At 37.6% G+C, this 16861-nt stretch overlaps 2 protein-coding genes across 3 annotated transcripts in view; one reads left to right on the top strand and one right to left on the bottom strand.

Moving 5' to 3' along the window:
• The window catches only part of LOC107599185 (putative BMP-2-inducible kinase-like protein), an 18275-nt gene extending 5018 nt beyond the window's left edge, over positions 1-13257 (top strand). Inside the window, exons 2-6 of the mRNA XM_016290702.1 lie at positions 1257-1405; positions 2421-2578; positions 2741-2860; positions 8074-8502; positions 10391-13257. Of these exons, the coding sequence (XP_016146188.1) occupies positions 1257-1405; positions 2421-2578; positions 2741-2860; positions 8074-8502; positions 10391-11352 (1818 nt within the window). The 3' untranslated portion in view covers positions 11353-13257. The remainder of the gene's footprint in view (positions 1-1256; positions 1406-2420; positions 2579-2740; positions 2861-8073; positions 8503-10390) is intronic.
• Positions 13258-13346: 89 nt separating this feature from the next.
• LOC107599192 (progestin and adipoQ receptor family member 3-like) overlaps positions 13347-16861 on the bottom strand; it is an 11222-nt gene continuing 7707 nt past the window's right edge. For both annotated transcript variants that reach the window (XM_016290713.1, XM_016290712.1), the window contains 3 exons: positions 14407-14604; positions 14015-14105; positions 13347-13777 (listed from right to left, as the gene is read on the bottom strand). In XM_016290713.1, coding sequence (XP_016146199.1) covers positions 13635-13777; positions 14015-14105; positions 14407-14604 — 432 coding nt within the window. In that variant the 3' untranslated portion in view covers positions 13347-13634. The remainder of the gene's footprint in view (positions 13778-14014; positions 14106-14406; positions 14605-16861) is intronic.

The raw sequence follows: 16861 nt of genomic DNA, 5'->3' as shown, positions 1-16861 counted from the left end.
GTATTAAGAACCTCTGCTTTAGAACATTGATTTTGAAACTTGTGAATCCATTAGAATCGTGATTCATATATGAATAGATTTTTACGTGCACATCTAGTTTTCTCTTCCTCTTCTCTAAAGCAGCACAGCATGGCCTCGCCCCCTTTGCTGCCTTTTCCCGGGGGTGGGGTTTATCTGGGTTTGTTACGTCACAAACCCGGGAAGTAACTTGTAGTCCCTACCAGCCATTTTTGTAGGCATTAAACTGCCAGAATTTTGAAAGACGATATCTCCGTTTGCATTGAACTTTCAGCTTCGTAACTTTGCAGATATTGTTTATGCTCAAACAGCAACATTACACACTAACTAACGTTAAAAAAGTGAAATCACAATGAACCACCCCTTTAAGGAAGGGGAAGGCTTCTATTTATTCATGATCACAAAATACCCAGGATGACCAGGTCTTTTGTTACCCTGAAGGGCATTACAATATGTATGTAAGGCAAGGCAAGTTTATTTGTATAGCACATTTCATACACAATGGTAATTCAAAGTGCTTTACATAAAATAAAATAAAAACAATAATCACAACAATAAAACAAGGAATTTAAAAACTTTGAAAATTATTTAAAAAAAATTGATTTAAGAGGTTTAAAATGAATTTAAGAAAACGATTATACATATAATATAGTGCAATCAGTTCGGACATCGCACAGTGCTCATTCAATAAATGCACAGCTAAACAGATGAGTTTTGAGTCTGCATTTAAATGTGACTAATGTTTTAGCACATCTGATCTCTTCTGGAAGCTGATTCCAACTGCGGGTGGCATAATAACTAAAAGCACATTCCCCTTGTTTTGTGTGAACCCTTGGTATTTCTAACTGACTCGATCCTAATGATCTGAGTGGTCTGTTAGGTTTATATTCAGTGAGCATATCTGCTATATATTTAGGTCCAATATGTAGTACTGCATTTTATATCTTGCTTATTACACATCTGCTTGCAAATAAATAAATAATAATGGAAATGGAAGTGAACTATCGTTTTGAGTTTGACCTTGCAGTTTTTTGTAAATCCATTGCATCATATAACATCAAACATTCAGCAACACAATGGACGCTGCTGTGTGATACTGTACAAGAGACATGACAGTAGCACCATTATGTTGTCAAACTGAAGATCTGAATATTGATAAGCATTAGCACACCCCAGCAGCCATAGTTTAAACCTGCAGCAGTTTACTAAATTGAGTTTATTTACTTGTGTCCTTACAGATGCAGCAGGCCTTTGTTCAGCAGCAGCAGCAGCAATGTGCTCCAGTCCAACAGGTGCCCTATATCTCTCCTCTGGAGTTCCAGACCCCACTGGGCTCCTATAACCCTGCAGGACCTTCTCCCGTAGAGACCCCCTTCGCTAACATCAGGCAAGCACTTTGGACATTATTAACAATGTACTTCTCCATAGTCAGTCTGTCACACTGAGTGAAAATTACTTACTGTACACTAGCATTCAAAAATTTGGGGTTGGTAAGGTTTTTTTTCTCCATTTTTTTAATGTTTTTTTTTTATTAGTTATGCTTACCCAGGATACATTTATTTGATCAAAAACAGAAAAACTTTAGTATTCTGAAATATTATTACACTTAATAAAAATAACTCTCTAGTATTTTTATATACTTTTAAAATGTAATTTATTCCTGTGATGGCAAAGCTGAATTTCCAGCAGCCATTACTCCAGCCTTCAGTGTCACATGATCCTTCACAACTTATTCTAATATACTGATTTGGATTATCAATGTTGAAAATGGTTGTTTAATATTTTTGTGGAAACTATGATGCATTTTCACGATTCTGAAAATGAACAGCATTTATTTAAAATATAAATCTTTTGTAACGTTTATAAATGTGTTACTGTCACTTTTGATCAATTTACTGTTTTCTAACTAAATAAAAGCATTGATTTCTATAATCTTACTGACCCTCTTTTGAACGGTAGTGTATACCCATCTTATTTTTCACGTTAGAAAGGCTGTGGCCATTTGTAAATTTAACGTGTCTGGCTTCCGGTGACATTCGCTTCCAGTTATTTTTAGCTGTTATGCTGCTTGGAAACTGCAAACTGGTATTTTTTACCATATTATTTTAATTTATCATCTTAATTATAAACACACACTGATTTACCATTTACAGTACTTTAGTATTCTTCTTGTTATTTCCCTAAAGCGGCTAATGAAGTCTTGCACAGTCATAGTAAACAGCTTAAGTGTTGAAAAATAAGGACGATACAGAGCCGTTTGAATAGCAGTTACACACACAAAGAACCTTTGTTATACAGTGCAAGTCAACAAAAGTGAAAAGTTCTGTGTATAAAGATCTGTTATCTGATATATTAATGTATATCTCTTTAAATGTCTGACATTTTTTCTTTTTCTGTTGTAGTAGAAACCCAGTGTCCACTGTGGATGTCATGAGCCCTCCTCCCCAGACTGTCAATAGCCCTCCTGATATGTCTGCTTGGAACCCATTTGGAGAAGACAATTTCTCCAAACTCACAGAAGAGGAACTTCTCGATCGAGAGTTCGACCTTCTAAGAGCAAGCAAGTGTCTCTGTGTTCCTTTGAGTCCATTTTAGAATTGCATCCAGATGTCCATCCTCTTGTAATATTCTATTCTACACCCTCTCCAGCAGAGGGCATACACATTCTGCTTTATTCTTACACTAACATTTTCTACATGTCCGCCACACTTCTTGCCCACAGAAAAGCCGGTAGAGCGATCTGTCAGCATGGAGGCCAGCAGCATAGACAGACAGCAGCCGTTACTGCAGCCCTCTCTCCCTGAGGATCCATTTGGCTCTGTGCCCTTCCTGGCCAACGCAGGCAAGTTCTAGCAGCCGGCTCTCAAAGGATCCTCACCAAAGTTCCCTGTTTACCGTCCTCCTCCTCCTCCACCTCTCTCCTCATATCTGTGCTCCCCTATTCCTGCTCTTCCCGACCCCTTTCTGTCTCTCTGCTCGCTGGATGTGGCCGCTCTACACCACATATCACTGTCACATCTGGAGTCGGGAGACAAACAAAATCAATGTTTCCATTTATTCCTTAAACCACTTTAAATGCATACATTTAGACAGTTACAATCTTGTCATTATTTAAACAAACCCTGTATGTCTTAGAAAACCTTTTTTGTTTTTATTTCTCACTGTTCATAAGGTGTAGATGAGAGAAAATTTTAATAAAACTCTATATATCTGGTACATGCATAGGTTTAGATATTATATATATATGATAGATAGATAGCCCCTCCCCAACAGGCAGTAAATAGTCAAATGCAAGCATAGAAATAGAGAGGATTTGCAGATTTTAAAAAAGTATATGTATCATTTGGAACTATAACCGATAATAAGAAATATAGACTTAAGTTTTTTTTTTTTTTTTTTTTTTATTCTTGGGATTTATACTTCACAAAACCACAGCTTTATAGCACCTCCATGTTTGTTGCTGGTGCCTTGTTCTTTTTCTCTACTGTTATTATTTGTTGTTTTTCAAGCTTGAACTTTTATTTGTTTTTGCAATTAGCTGTATTATAGTAGTAAATTTGTGCTATGCTCTTTTCACATCTGCATTTTTAAACAACATTTTAATACGTTTAGTTTTAATCAAATATTTGGAGGTAACTCCTATGTGGTGGTGCAGTTACACTGCAATATGTATAAGTGAACTGTACTCTGGACTTTTTGTCATTTAGATTTTTTTTTTGCTCAGGACTAACATTTTTATTTCAACAGGTTTAGATTATGCAGAGCAGAAAAGTGTTTTTTTCCATTATGCAAAATGCACAAGTTTAAGGGAAATTTCTTTCTTTTTTCTATTATTTTAGCATTACATTTTTTTTTTGTCATAGTCATCAGGTTGGCATGATAGAATAGATTTTCTTATTCTTGAGCAACCTAAATTTTCCACTTAGTGGATTTTTTCCCCTTTTTTCTTTGCTTCAGAGATACATTTTGTGCTTGATAGCAAGTTGTTGATAGAAACAGTGAGTGCCAGAAGTTCTCAGGTACAATTTCTATGGACCTCAAACCATAGAAAATTTGCAGCGATCCTCATATTCACTTTGTTTACTTGTAAACATGCCAATTTTTTCATGGAGTTGAACACAAGTCTCTCTCCTCTAGTGTTAGAGTTGGCTTTAAATTCCTCATTGAGACTTGTTTTTCCTTTCTGTAATTTACTGTGAAGATACTTTAAGTTGCCAATTTAGGGAACATTGGCAGGTTAACTTGGAGTGAGGTTAGCCGAATAATCAGAAACGGTTGCATCTACAGAAGCAACTAAGAGTTGGCAGCCCTTTTTTCCCTTTCTTTTGCATAATTTGTTTTATTATTATGTAGCCTATGCTAGAACTCTTTTCTGGTCACAGATGATGTTTTCCATAGAAAACGCTATGTCTAAGAATGTATGAGCCTTTTTACATGTTATACTGGTTGTCACACCACAGACACATCACATCATTTGTTGCGGTCTCATTCATAATGGCAGCATTGAGCCTTAATTAATAGATTCATTGTCAGCACATGCATTTAGAGGTACTTGCTCAGTGCATTTAGTAATAGTTTACTTGAAGGGCTTACCATAATGTTTACCAAACTTTTTCACAACGGTAAGTTGACCATAATGTTTAGTGAATCCGTGTTCTGGACTCCTAATTTTATGTACTCAATCATCTCATCACCCACTCAAGTTCCTTTGCTTTATCAGAACGTGTGTGTTTTATTTATTGTTTGTTTTTTTAAGTTTAATGTGTTTGTAACCATTCTGTATTAGATAAAGACAGCCATTTTCAGAGACATCTTGACTGAGTGGGATATTGGTGGACAGTTAAAACTGACAGACCTGTGAACACAACTTGTATTAAAAGTCTTTAGAGCCATATTGTGAACTATTGTGCAAGTGTAAGTAGAACAGTTGTTGAGGGTGACTGACTAAACCCACTTACATATAAATTGGAGTTATAGGTCACTTTTGTTTTTAGTCTTTCTTTTTAAATTTTGTTGACGCTAATATTAAAAGTGCACAGGTGACAGTTTATCCTATAACAGCTTTCCTTTTAAGCCTTATGTTGCTCGAGAGATCATGGTACAGGAGTCTTTATGTTGCATATGTTCCTATAGATGACAGAGGTTCATAGCTCCTCCATTCCTCAGTGACTTCTCATCTGTACATACATGCATAAGCTGTTAATGTTCAGTCTCCAGTTGACAAACCGATGTAAATACTCATGTATCACAATGTATAACTGAATGTTTCTTTATACAATGCTAATTATAAATAAAGCTTATTTAAAAGCAGTGTTATATTTGTTGATTTTTGTTATAGAAGCTCATATCAGGAGCTTTTGACTAATGCTTCGAGGATAAGAGGTTCTGATGTCTTCCACCTTTATGCCACAAGAGCAAGATGATCCTCCTTTTATATAATTAGCATGGCTGTCTTTGTCTAACTGTGTATTCTAAACATGTATAACATTAATCTAGTTCATTTTTCATTTGGTTAAAGCATAATGTTAACACCATGTTCATACCAAAAAAAAAATATAAAGACAAAGATGTTGCTACACACTTAAATGAAGTGTCTTAAACATGCCACCTTTTGACACAGACTACTTTTTTTTTTTTTTACGTGAGTGTAAACATTATATACTGTCAGTCTGAGGTTTTAGTTCAACATTAATGCTGACATTAAATTTACAATTAATGTACAGTGTATATATAATTTAACAAAATCTGTTCAGAATATGTAAAATACTCTCGGAGTGTAGTATAAGCTTTTTACTCTACATAATCTTTTGCACGCATTTTTTAGATCTGACAATGGTTGAATAGGATACTATTGGAGTAACTCTTTTGATTAAAATGTGGCTGTGAAAACATCCTCAAATCTAGTATATGATCTAGATTATGTATGAGGACCAATTATGTTTTGTAGCTTTCCTGTTGGTCTGTATGCTTAATATGGTCGTTGGAGGGGGAAGCATAATAAAATGGCTCTTAAACTACAGAATGAGCATAATCTCTCTTTATGAACTCAATTCAAATATTCTGTTTGCCTGGTAAAGTTGCATGTAGAACAGAGGCACTCGGACGTAATGAGGTAAGAGACAATGAACTATTGAAGCATATCACGGCCGTGTCCGTAAATCATTTGCATATATTGTGAAGACAAAAAGACAATCAGCGTAGCATCTGCTGAGCTGGGGAAGAGAGGTCTGGGTAATCCACTGGAGGGATATGTAGCTTTCAGAGCAATATGACATTTCCATTATGTTCCCTATTCAAGCAAAGCAGGAAGAGGTCTGGACATCCACATGCTATGGCTGTTTGTACTAGAGCCGTGATCAGCGTGTAATCGGATGGGCCTGGAAAAGAACACTCAATAATGTCGTCTTCTGGTTGCGATCTTCTTATATGATTAAGGATGTTCCATTATGCTGTGCTGTGGATTGTTGTATTCCAGGAGGTAGGCGGGATTAGATGTGTTGTAATCCGGACTCTCTAAACAGTCTGCTCGTATATTTTTTCCACTAAGCTTCGTATTTCTTTCAAAAAGCACCACAGTTTCTTTTCCTCCCATGCTGTTCTTGCTCTACTGTCACCCCCGTCCCCCAAGCGCTGTTCTTGACTGTCCTGTTGAGTGATTTGACCAAGTACAACATGTTCCTGGATCCACATCCTTGTTGATCCTGGAACATCATTCCAATCAGAATTGATAGATAACTTTTCAGGAAATGCCAGTTTTAGGTTTACAATCAGGGTTAGGTGCTTCTACACCCATGTTAATCAGCTGTCATTTCCCTCTGATTTTAGGAATAAATTATGGGTAAGGTTAGGTTTAGGGGGGATTGGGTTAAGTCTGTATGTTTGGACTGTTATGTTGATCCAGGGACATGTCTTACTTGGCAAAATCACGGTGACCAATCATTGTAGTAGAAGTAGTTGTTGTTATTTAATTAGTTATTTAACTTGGTTTTATTTATATATTTTTGAACTTCTTCATATTCATAGAACCAGGTTTGGCTAATCTTGTGTCTCGCTCTGCCAGTTTGGATGGATCTGTTGATAACAGATCCGCAGCTCTGCCTGCTCAGCAGGGGGAGGATGGCAATGCCTAGCCATGTTGAGAATTTCAGTCTTTTGAAATTAGACAAATATCTCAATAATTATTCATGTTGACAAATATTGTGATGCGCTGTAGCAAGATACACTAGTTTAATTACAGGAGAAACAAATAATAAATAGTGTATCTCACAAGTCAAAAGTCAGTTTTTTTTTTAATGAGATTTGAAAATGTCTCGTACAATTTCCAAAATCATGCCTGAGGTTAAAAATGTATCTTTCAAGCACTTAGTCAGGTGAGATTTTGCAGGAAAAGTGCAGGTTTTTGATCGAATATAATAGTTGTTTCATCTCTGTGTCAATACACATAGTTGTACAAATTAGCTTCGTCTTTAAAATTTGTAATTGTAAAATTACTTAAATTAAAAATGTTAAGAATCGTCATTACACAAATAAAACTATAATATAGCTTTATAATTATAGTTTTCTTTCTATCATTGTCAGTTTAGTTTGACTTCTTTTTCCTAAGTCTTCTAGTTTCACTTTATTTACATTTAGTTTTTGTATTTTAGTGCTGTCAAATTTAAATGTGCCAACTGGTTTAGTATTACTGCTATTTCTAGTAGCAACATGTTTTTAATATAATGTAAAATTGTAAAGATTTCAAGTATTCTGATATACTGTGTGTATTATAAAAAAAAATAATTTGTTTATATTTTGGTTAGTTCTGAAGTTTCTGGAGTCTGTTTTGGACTCACCATTTCATTCACTGTTAGTCTTAAACCATCTTTAGTAGGTTTTGTATGTCTATTCTTAGCTTTTTTTTTTAATGCTCTCAGTTGTGGATGTTGTTGCTACAAGGGTGGAATAATAGTAATTAGTATATTCAGTTTGGGAAAGGCGCTAGTTCCACTGAAAGCATATTTAAGTCACATGCTGTGTTTATCAGACATTTATCGTCAACTTTGTGTGTTCATTTAGCAGGAGCTGGTGTGCTGACAGCAGACCATCCTGTTGAGATGCCCAGTGTTGCTGTGACTGTTCCAGCCATGCAAGACACAACCCTGCCATCAGTCAAAGAAAACAAATCTGCAAAGAAAAGTAGCTCCACTAGTTCACTGCCTCAGAAAGCAGGCGAGGAATCAGACAGTGATTTTGAGTCCGACCCGCCCTCTCCCAAAAGCAGTGAAGACGAAGAGGCGGAAGAGGAGGAAGGTCTCAACAGTGAACACGAAGACACCGAACCTGAGAACCTGGGTCAGAGGCCGTTACTCATGGACTCTGAGGAAGAGATAGAGGAAGAGGAGGACAAGCACAGCTCAGACTCCGATTGTGACTCAAGGAAAGCAAAACTTGGGCTGTCGAATGACAAAGCTGCGGTTTTTCCTCCGAGATCTGTGAAAGCTGAATCTGGAGCCAGTCTGAACACTCCTCCCAATTCACGCTGTTCTTGACTGTCCTGTTGAGTGATTTGACCAAGTACAACATGTTCCTGGATCCACATCCTTGTTGATCCTGGAACATCATTCCAATCAGAATTGATAGATAACTTTTCAGGAAATGCCAGTTTTAGGTTTACAATCAGGGTTAGGTGCTTCTACACCCATGTTAATCAGCTGTCATTTCCCTCTGATTTTAGGAATAAATTATGGGTAAGGTTAGGTTTAGGGGGGATTGGGTTAAGTCTGTATGTTTGGACTGTTATGTTGATCCAGGGACATGTCTTACTTGGCAAAATCACGGTGACCAATCATTGTAGTAGAAGTAGTTGTTGTTATTTAATTAGTTATTTAACTTGGTTTTATTTATATATTTTTGAACTTCTTCATATTCATAGAACCAGGTTTGGCTAATCTTGTGTCTCGCTCTGCCAGTTTGGATGGATCTGTTGATAACAGATCCGCAGCTCTGCCTGCTCAGCAGGGGGAGGATGGCAATGCCTAGCCATGTTGAGAATTTCAGTCTTTTGAAATTAGACAAATATCTCAATAATTATTCATGTTGACAAATATTGTGATGCGCTGTAGCAAGATACACTAGTTTAATTACAGGAGAAACAAATAATAAATAGTGTATCTCACAAGTCAAAAGTCAGTTTTTTTTTTAATGAGATTTGAAAATGTCTCGTACAATTTCCAAAATCATGCCTGAGGTTAAAAATGTATCTTTCAAGCACTTAGTCAGGTGAGATTTTGCAGGAAAAGTGCAGGTTTTTGATCGAATATAATAGTTGTTTCATCTCTGTGTCAATACACATAGTTGTACAAATTAGCTTCGTCTTTAAAATTTGTAATTGTAAAATTACTTAAATTAAAAATGTTAAGAATCATCATTACACAAATAAAACTATAATATAGCTTTATAATTATAGTTTTCTTTCTATCATCGTCAGTTTAGTTTGACTTCTTTTTCCTAAGTCTTCTAGTTTCACTTTATTTACATTTAGTTTTTGTATTTTAGTGCTGTCAAATTTAAATGCGCCAACTGGTTTAGTATTACTGCTATTTCTAGTAGCAACATGTTTTTAATATAATGTAAAATTGTAAAGATTTCAAGTATTCTGATATACTGTGTGTATTATAAAAAAAAAAAATTTGTTTATATTTTGGTTAGTTCTGAAGTTTCTGGAGTCTGTTTTGGACTCACCATTTCATTCACTGTTAGTCTTAAACCATCTTTAGTAGGTTTTGTATGTCTATTCTTAGCTTTTTTTTTTAATGCTCTCAGTTGTGGATGTTGTTGCTACAAGGGTGGAATAATAGTAATTAGTATATTCAGTTTGGGAAAGGCGCTAGTTCCACTGAAAGCATATTTAAGTCACATGCTGTGTTTATCAGACATTTATCGTCAACTTTGTGTGTTCATTTAGCAGGAGCTGGTGTGCTGACAGCAGACCATCCTGTTGAGATGCCCAGTGTTGCTGTGACTGTTCCAGCCATGCAAGACACAACCCTGCCATCAGTCAAAGAAAACAAATCTGCAAAGAAAAGTAGCTCCACTAGTTCACTGCCTCAGAAAGCAGGCGAGGAATCAGACAGTGATTTTGAGTCCGACCCGCCCTCTCCCAAAAGCAGTGAAGACGAAGAGGCGGAAGAGGAGGAAGGTCTCAACAGTGAACACGAAGACACCGAACCTGAGAACCTGGGTCAGAGGCCGTTACTCATGGACTCTGAGGAAGAGATAGAGGAAGAGGAGGACAAGCACAGCTCAGACTCCGATTGTGACTCAAGGAAAGCAAAACTTGGGCTGTCGAATGACAAAGCTGCGGTTTTTCCTCCGAGATCTGTGAAAGCTGAATCTGGAGCCAGTCTGAACACTCCTCCCAATTCACCAAGTGTCGCCATGCCTGTCACGAGCATTGTGGATGTGTTTGGTGCTGTTCCTTTTGTTGGCAGTGGTCAGCCCAGAGTGTCACCAGAGAGCTCAGATATTTTCGTCAAAGCCCCTTTTAGGCAGGCTAGCCAGGAGAACGCTGCGGAAGAGACTGATGTATTCACCAAAGCTCCTTTCAACAGAAACATCTCCAGGTCCAGCTGGAGTGACGATGGACCCAGCGGCCAGACGCCACCCGTTTCTCCTGACAGCGTGGATGTATTTGGATTCTCGCCTTTCGAACCTGGCCACGTAATAACCACTTCTAGGAATCAAGAGGACGTATTTGGCCAAGCACCTTTTGACGACGCAGCCAGTCCCCAGCAACAGAGGCAGAAGCAGCGCAGTCTTCAGAAACTCTCCTTGCGGCAAAGGCGCACCAAGCAGGAGGCCAGTGGAGGCAATGGGAAGCGACACCACAGCACGCCCACCAGCGGCAAGAAGAGCAACAAACCCAGTTTCCGTACCCCTGAACGGGTGCGAAGGCACAAGAAAGTGGGTAGACGGGACTCGCAGAGCAGCAACGAGTTCCTCAGCACGTCCGACTCCAAAGAGAACATCAGTATTTCCCTTGGCGAGGTGATGGAAAAAGGAGCTGCTTTACCCCCAGAGGAGGTTTTGTTGGATCCGTTTGGAGCCAAGCCTTTTCATCCACAAGATGGCAGTCGACACGGTCAGCACCAGAGCTTAGGAGACAACAAAAGTGAGATCAATTCGACCAACGGCAGGCCGAGAACCAGCTCCCTACATGGCGTGTTTGACGGGAATAAGATTGATGACTTTGGAGCAGTACCTTTCACAGAACTGGTGGTCCAAAGCGGAGCTCCGCAAACCCCACCAATAGATCTCGACCCTTTCGGAGCCGCACCTTTCCCCTCAAAGCAGTGAATGCCTTGTCTTCCAGCACACACACACACACACATACACTGCTACATTATGCAAAGTCCAAGCAGCCTTTTGAAATGTCTTTAACGGACGGCAGCTTTGTGCTGTGATCTCTGTGTATGTGCAGCCCATTGGGACGTAGGCCTTTAAACTAGATAACATTCAACTTTTGTAGTTTTTCAAGTATTTTAATACCTAACTGGACAGCTAAAACACCTATTTTCCTTTTGGTGACTTAAACCTGTGGTTGGTGGATGCTTTCAAATAGGCTTTTGAAGCATATTCTTTACACGCTAGAAAGCCTTCTATGCTGCATTTCAATAAGCGCTCTGCTCAGTAAAAACAACAACAAAAACAGTGGAGATGTGTGTATAATCCTTTGTTTTAATAGGATTAAGAGAAAAATACCAATGGCGAACAGCATTTTGATCAAGTTTGTACTCCATTGTTGACCACTGAGTTGGTACAACTCCTATCTACCAACATGAAACACCATAAAGCCTTATCTGGGTATTCCCCACCCTGCTTAACAGTACCTCGAATACACAATGGCTGTAGTAGCCCGTTTGTGTCAATGGAATCATCTGAGTGTAGGCCTTCTCCGTTTTAATGTCATTCACATAGACGATTTTATGCATATTTTTACATTTTGTAAGAACGTTACAATGTCTATATAAATGAAAAGGGTCTTAACGTCCCCTTTAGTAAACTGACCACACAAGAGAAGTTAAACTTGCAGTTTATTAGACAATGTTGTAACTCACATAGAAATAGTTCTCCAACCTGAACTTAACATATTTGATGTTATCAAATGATTAGGTGTTCCACTACGTCTGTAACCTACAATCATGAACAATTAGCTCTTGTGGAAAGGGAAAATAATTAAAGAATGAGCTCATTGCAATTTTTTCCTATTTATATACCAGTCACTTGTTTGAAGCTAATTTTTTAATTCAATTTTAGTCATGAAGAGTATCACAATTTTACTGATAAAAGGGCCATTTAGAAGATACATTTACACACTGAGTATCTGCAGTTGGAACATTCAAGACCAAAAAGAGCTTTTTTTCAAACATTGCAAGATTAGTTTTTTTCTTATGTAATACTACACTCTAACAATGCAATAAACGATTTTTTTGGAGATCATGAGTCCCCGGTTTTTTTTTTTTGTCAGTCAGATCTTTTATTTAAAAACTATCATTAAAACTGCAGTTGAAAAGGACAACGTGAATATTTAATCCGGTTTACAGAAGAACGCATATCCCAACATATTACCAACCATACCATGTGGTAAAAATAAATAAAAATAGTTACACATAATCAAGCATCATGATTCAGTAACAGCACATCACCCTACCATTAAGCACTAAAAACACATTGTACTATGTTAAAAAAAAATGCAATTGTACAGCTGTACAGTTCGCTATTGTAAGGCAGAAAATGAACTGAAATATGTAGCTTTCACATTAGTCATAAATGTATGACTTGATATCTTAGATTACAAATGGATGAAATGCAATATACAGAGTAGTGTAAAATGCATTCAGTGTATGGAAGGATTTTTAAATTGCCATTGTAACAGAGTAAACAAACAATGAGTCATCTCTCTACATCAATATAAATAATACTGATGTGTGTATTACAATATGGAGCAACTCAAAATATATTTTCCACTTATGTAAAACATTTGCTTATTTCACCAATCACTGAACAAGCCCTATGAAATCTCTGGTTTATTCAATGTTTTAAATAAGACTATATGACTTATATCATGTACATTTATTTCAAAAGTCATGTTCACACAAACCCAACATAAATCATAAGTGTGGTACTATTAAGCTTGTGAATCGTTGAATTTTAGATGCAAATACAAAAAGTACACATCAAAATAGTATTGAACTCACAATACAATACTGAATGTTTAACTATTATCATGTAACAGACGTTTTGCCCACATAACCTGCATGTTACCCAAGAAGTACATTTGTATAGATGTAGAAACCCCCGCATGCAGACGCTGTGAAATGGTGCTTAACTTTGATTTTTAAAAGTGCTTTTAAAAGCCTAACACTGCTTACCTCAAGTGCCTTTAAATTATAATTATACTGAAACATCTAGGCACTTTTACAAAATGTATAAAAAGTGTCAAAATCGATAAGACAATTAAAAAAAAAAAATCCATACACCTTGCAATCATATTTTATAAACACAGAATGTGTTCAAGCTTTCAGATCAATTAAAATGCTATACAACAGTCCTCAGTGGTGTCCCTCGATCCCGTAACTCTAGGAATGAAGAGGGTAGTCTGAGCAAGGGTGAGCGTGTCGATAGTTGGTTATGAAAAGTGCAGACTGATGCCACCAGTAGAACATGAGCACTACCAATATGTGCCACACCTGATGGCTGGAGCCCAAGTAGTTCAGTTGACCTAGAGATTACAAAAAGAGCATTAAAGCATTAATTAACTTGGTCATCGCACACAGCAGTGTGAGTCAATTCAAATTAAGGCAGGTGTGGCCCTTGGTTTAGTCCAAAAAACCTCTCTCTGGACAGTATCAAATTCGACATAAGTGAAATGCAACCCTGCTTTCATGTCAGGATGCCATGCTGAGCTCCAATTGTGAAATAAAAATGAAAGAGTAAGAAATATAAAAATTTCAAGTACCTGGAAAATAACGCTCTGGAACTTTGGACATGTAGAAGATGATAGCAGCTACAGCAAGTACATACATTATCAGCACTCTGGGAACAAATTCCTACCAAAAAAAAAAAAAAATTAAATCAATAAGTTACATATACTGAACACACAATGTGTATATATATATATATATATATATACACATACATGCATGCATGCATGCATGCATACATACATACATACACACTGACTACTACTTCAACTGTTATTATTATTAAGATTATTGAGGTTGAAAAATGGGTAAAAGTCTGGTAAATATTTTGTCCATATATATGGAAAAAAGTCTGGCAATACTCATTATTTCTGTAGTTGATATTATTTATGAATATCTATTAAAGAATTGGGAGGATGCCTCTTACCTGGACTATGTCTGAGCTGAAACCCCCACTGAGCCAGATCCAATGAAAGGTGGGGATGAGGCCATATCCCGCCACAGCACAGAATGTAACAGAGCGACGCTTCTGCCACTTCTTGGTCAAGTAATGAGGGTGTATCTGGGCGAAGAACACTGCCAGCATCATGGCCAGAACGGTTACCAGGTACACCTGCCGCCAGTACTGCAGACAGTTACACAAACCAGACATAAACTACATGAACCACAAACACATGGAAGTCCTCTTAATGTGCACAACACAGACACAAAAAAATCACTTGTTCGGCTGGAAAAAAAATCTGGTGCAAGAAAAAGCGGTCTCTCTTTCTCTTGGGGCACTTGGCTGATTGAGTAGTCATCCAAAAAGCAAAGCTAAACACTTGGCAGGGGGAGAGTGGAGATGGCTCACCCACGTGTGAATGTCATATGGTGGGGAACAGGAGTGACGGAGTGGGTCCACGAGCACGGCCATCTGCTTTGGGCTGGAGCAGATTTCTGCCACATTCTGGGGCACAATAAGCCAGCACTTCCAATATGTGGGGAGAACCATGTGGAGCAGCGTGGCCAAAAGCGCTGGTGCTCGGCAAACAGCAAGTGGGAGTAGAGGGGACGAGAGCAAGCAGCTTGCTCAGGATATCCAAGATCCAAGCTTTCAGAAAACTGCACCAGAATCTTGAAACAAAGAAGATTCCATGCCAAGCGGCACCTCGTTGTTTTTATACAGGCAGTACAAAGCCGCTCCACAGGGGGTCCATTGTGCAAACTAACAGGAAAGGAGGAATAAACTATCGTACAACATAATCAAAGATACTCTAGCACAGTGTTACCATAATCTCACGGGAAATGTCAAGAACTTTCCTATTAAACGTTCATCCTATTCCTCGCTTTTTAAGCGACAGGTCACCCAAAAATGAAATTCCTTTTATTATTTACTCACCCATGTCATTTTAAACTTTCTTCTGTGAAACACAAAAGTAGGTATTTTGAAACATGTTTATGTCCATACTAGGGCTGTGAATCTTTGGGTAGACAGCGAATCGATTCGATTCACGATTCATAGGTTTTCGATTCAAGAACGATTTTTGCAAATTCAGAACGATTCAATTCGATTCGATTCACAATTAAATTCGATTCGATTAACGATTCGATTCGGCATTCTTTAAGTGCATTCACAGGATTATTTAAATGCTTCCCCTAAATGCTTAATCGGGGGCAAATTACACAGCAGCCTTTATGGCTACAGAACCATAGATTAGAGAGAAAAAACACGTTTGTCCATTGTTAGATGCTAGTTTAATGATGCTATGGCATATGTAGAAATTTATGTAAGCCTAGATTTTAAAAAAGAGCTTTAAAAGTATTATGTACAGGCTAACATTTTGTCACACCAGGGGCGTAACCATCATTTCAGAAGTGACGGTTATTGTCAAATACAATAATTTTATGTATGTACCGTGTGTATTATTATTATTATTAATTTTTTTTAACAAGGAATTATTTTCTTATATCTTACTTTAAATCAAATACACTGCTGGACAATAATCAATCATTTGTAATCTATATATTTTTTCTTAATGGCAATTGTATGATTGTTTTATATCCTGCAAACAATTATTTACATTTTCTGCACAGAATAAGGTAGAAAATATACTTTATAGTTTCTGTACTGTAATAAATGATATGTCAATTAGCACTGCATCATTCATAAATGTTATTTATTTATTGTGTTCATTGTCTTAACGTTTCATCAGTTCATTCTGCTTTTTATACAGCTTAGCTGCAGATATAGCCTGGCACGTCTTAAGTTCTATGAGCACGAGATCACTTCTCTTTCAGTGCGAAAACTTTTTTCATAAAATGAAATGTGTTTAACTTTTCCTCTACATCGGCGAATGATGATTCTGAAAGAAAACGCGCCCGAAGTCTGTTTGCTATAGCAACGAACGCTACTTTCATGCATCTGATTCAGATAAACCTTGCGCTCTTATTTCAAGGTCGTTGTTAAAGCTGTGGTTATTTTAACGGTTTCCTTCGTACATTCGGTTGAACGACATTGTTAAAACACATTTCTCATTCAATGGAACTGTGCGTATGCTTTAGACACTTACATTTTTTGCTCCGTCCATGCAATAAATGCAGCCTTCGACTGCACAGGTAATGTCGTCGGTATGACCGAGAGCCATTGAAAAACGACTTCACTTTAGCATTACTGGCCACGAGTACTAAGGAGAGATCACACATCAGCTGCTCAAAAAATGTGTCAGTGAGACGAACGGAGCGCGAGCGCAATCCTGTGTGACAGTCCCTGCAGGCGGGAAATAGTGGAGCGCGTGAAGGAGAGATGCGAGGGCACGAACACTGTTCAAGGTCTCCATTCATTCGTGCTTGTAGTAATTTAATGTGTATATATTTTGAAAGCATTGAATCGCTATAGAAATCGC

The sequence above is a fragment of the Sinocyclocheilus grahami genome, unplaced genomic scaffold (assembly GCF_001515645.1).
Source record: "Sinocyclocheilus grahami isolate Dianchi unplaced genomic scaffold, SAMN03320097.WGS_v1.1 scaffold262.1, whole genome shotgun sequence".
In the NCBI taxonomy this organism is placed as follows: Eukaryota; Metazoa; Chordata; class Actinopteri; order Cypriniformes; family Cyprinidae; genus Sinocyclocheilus; species Sinocyclocheilus grahami.
Note: the sequence above shows the minus strand (reverse complement) of the source record. Positions and strands in the feature narration are given on the sequence as shown.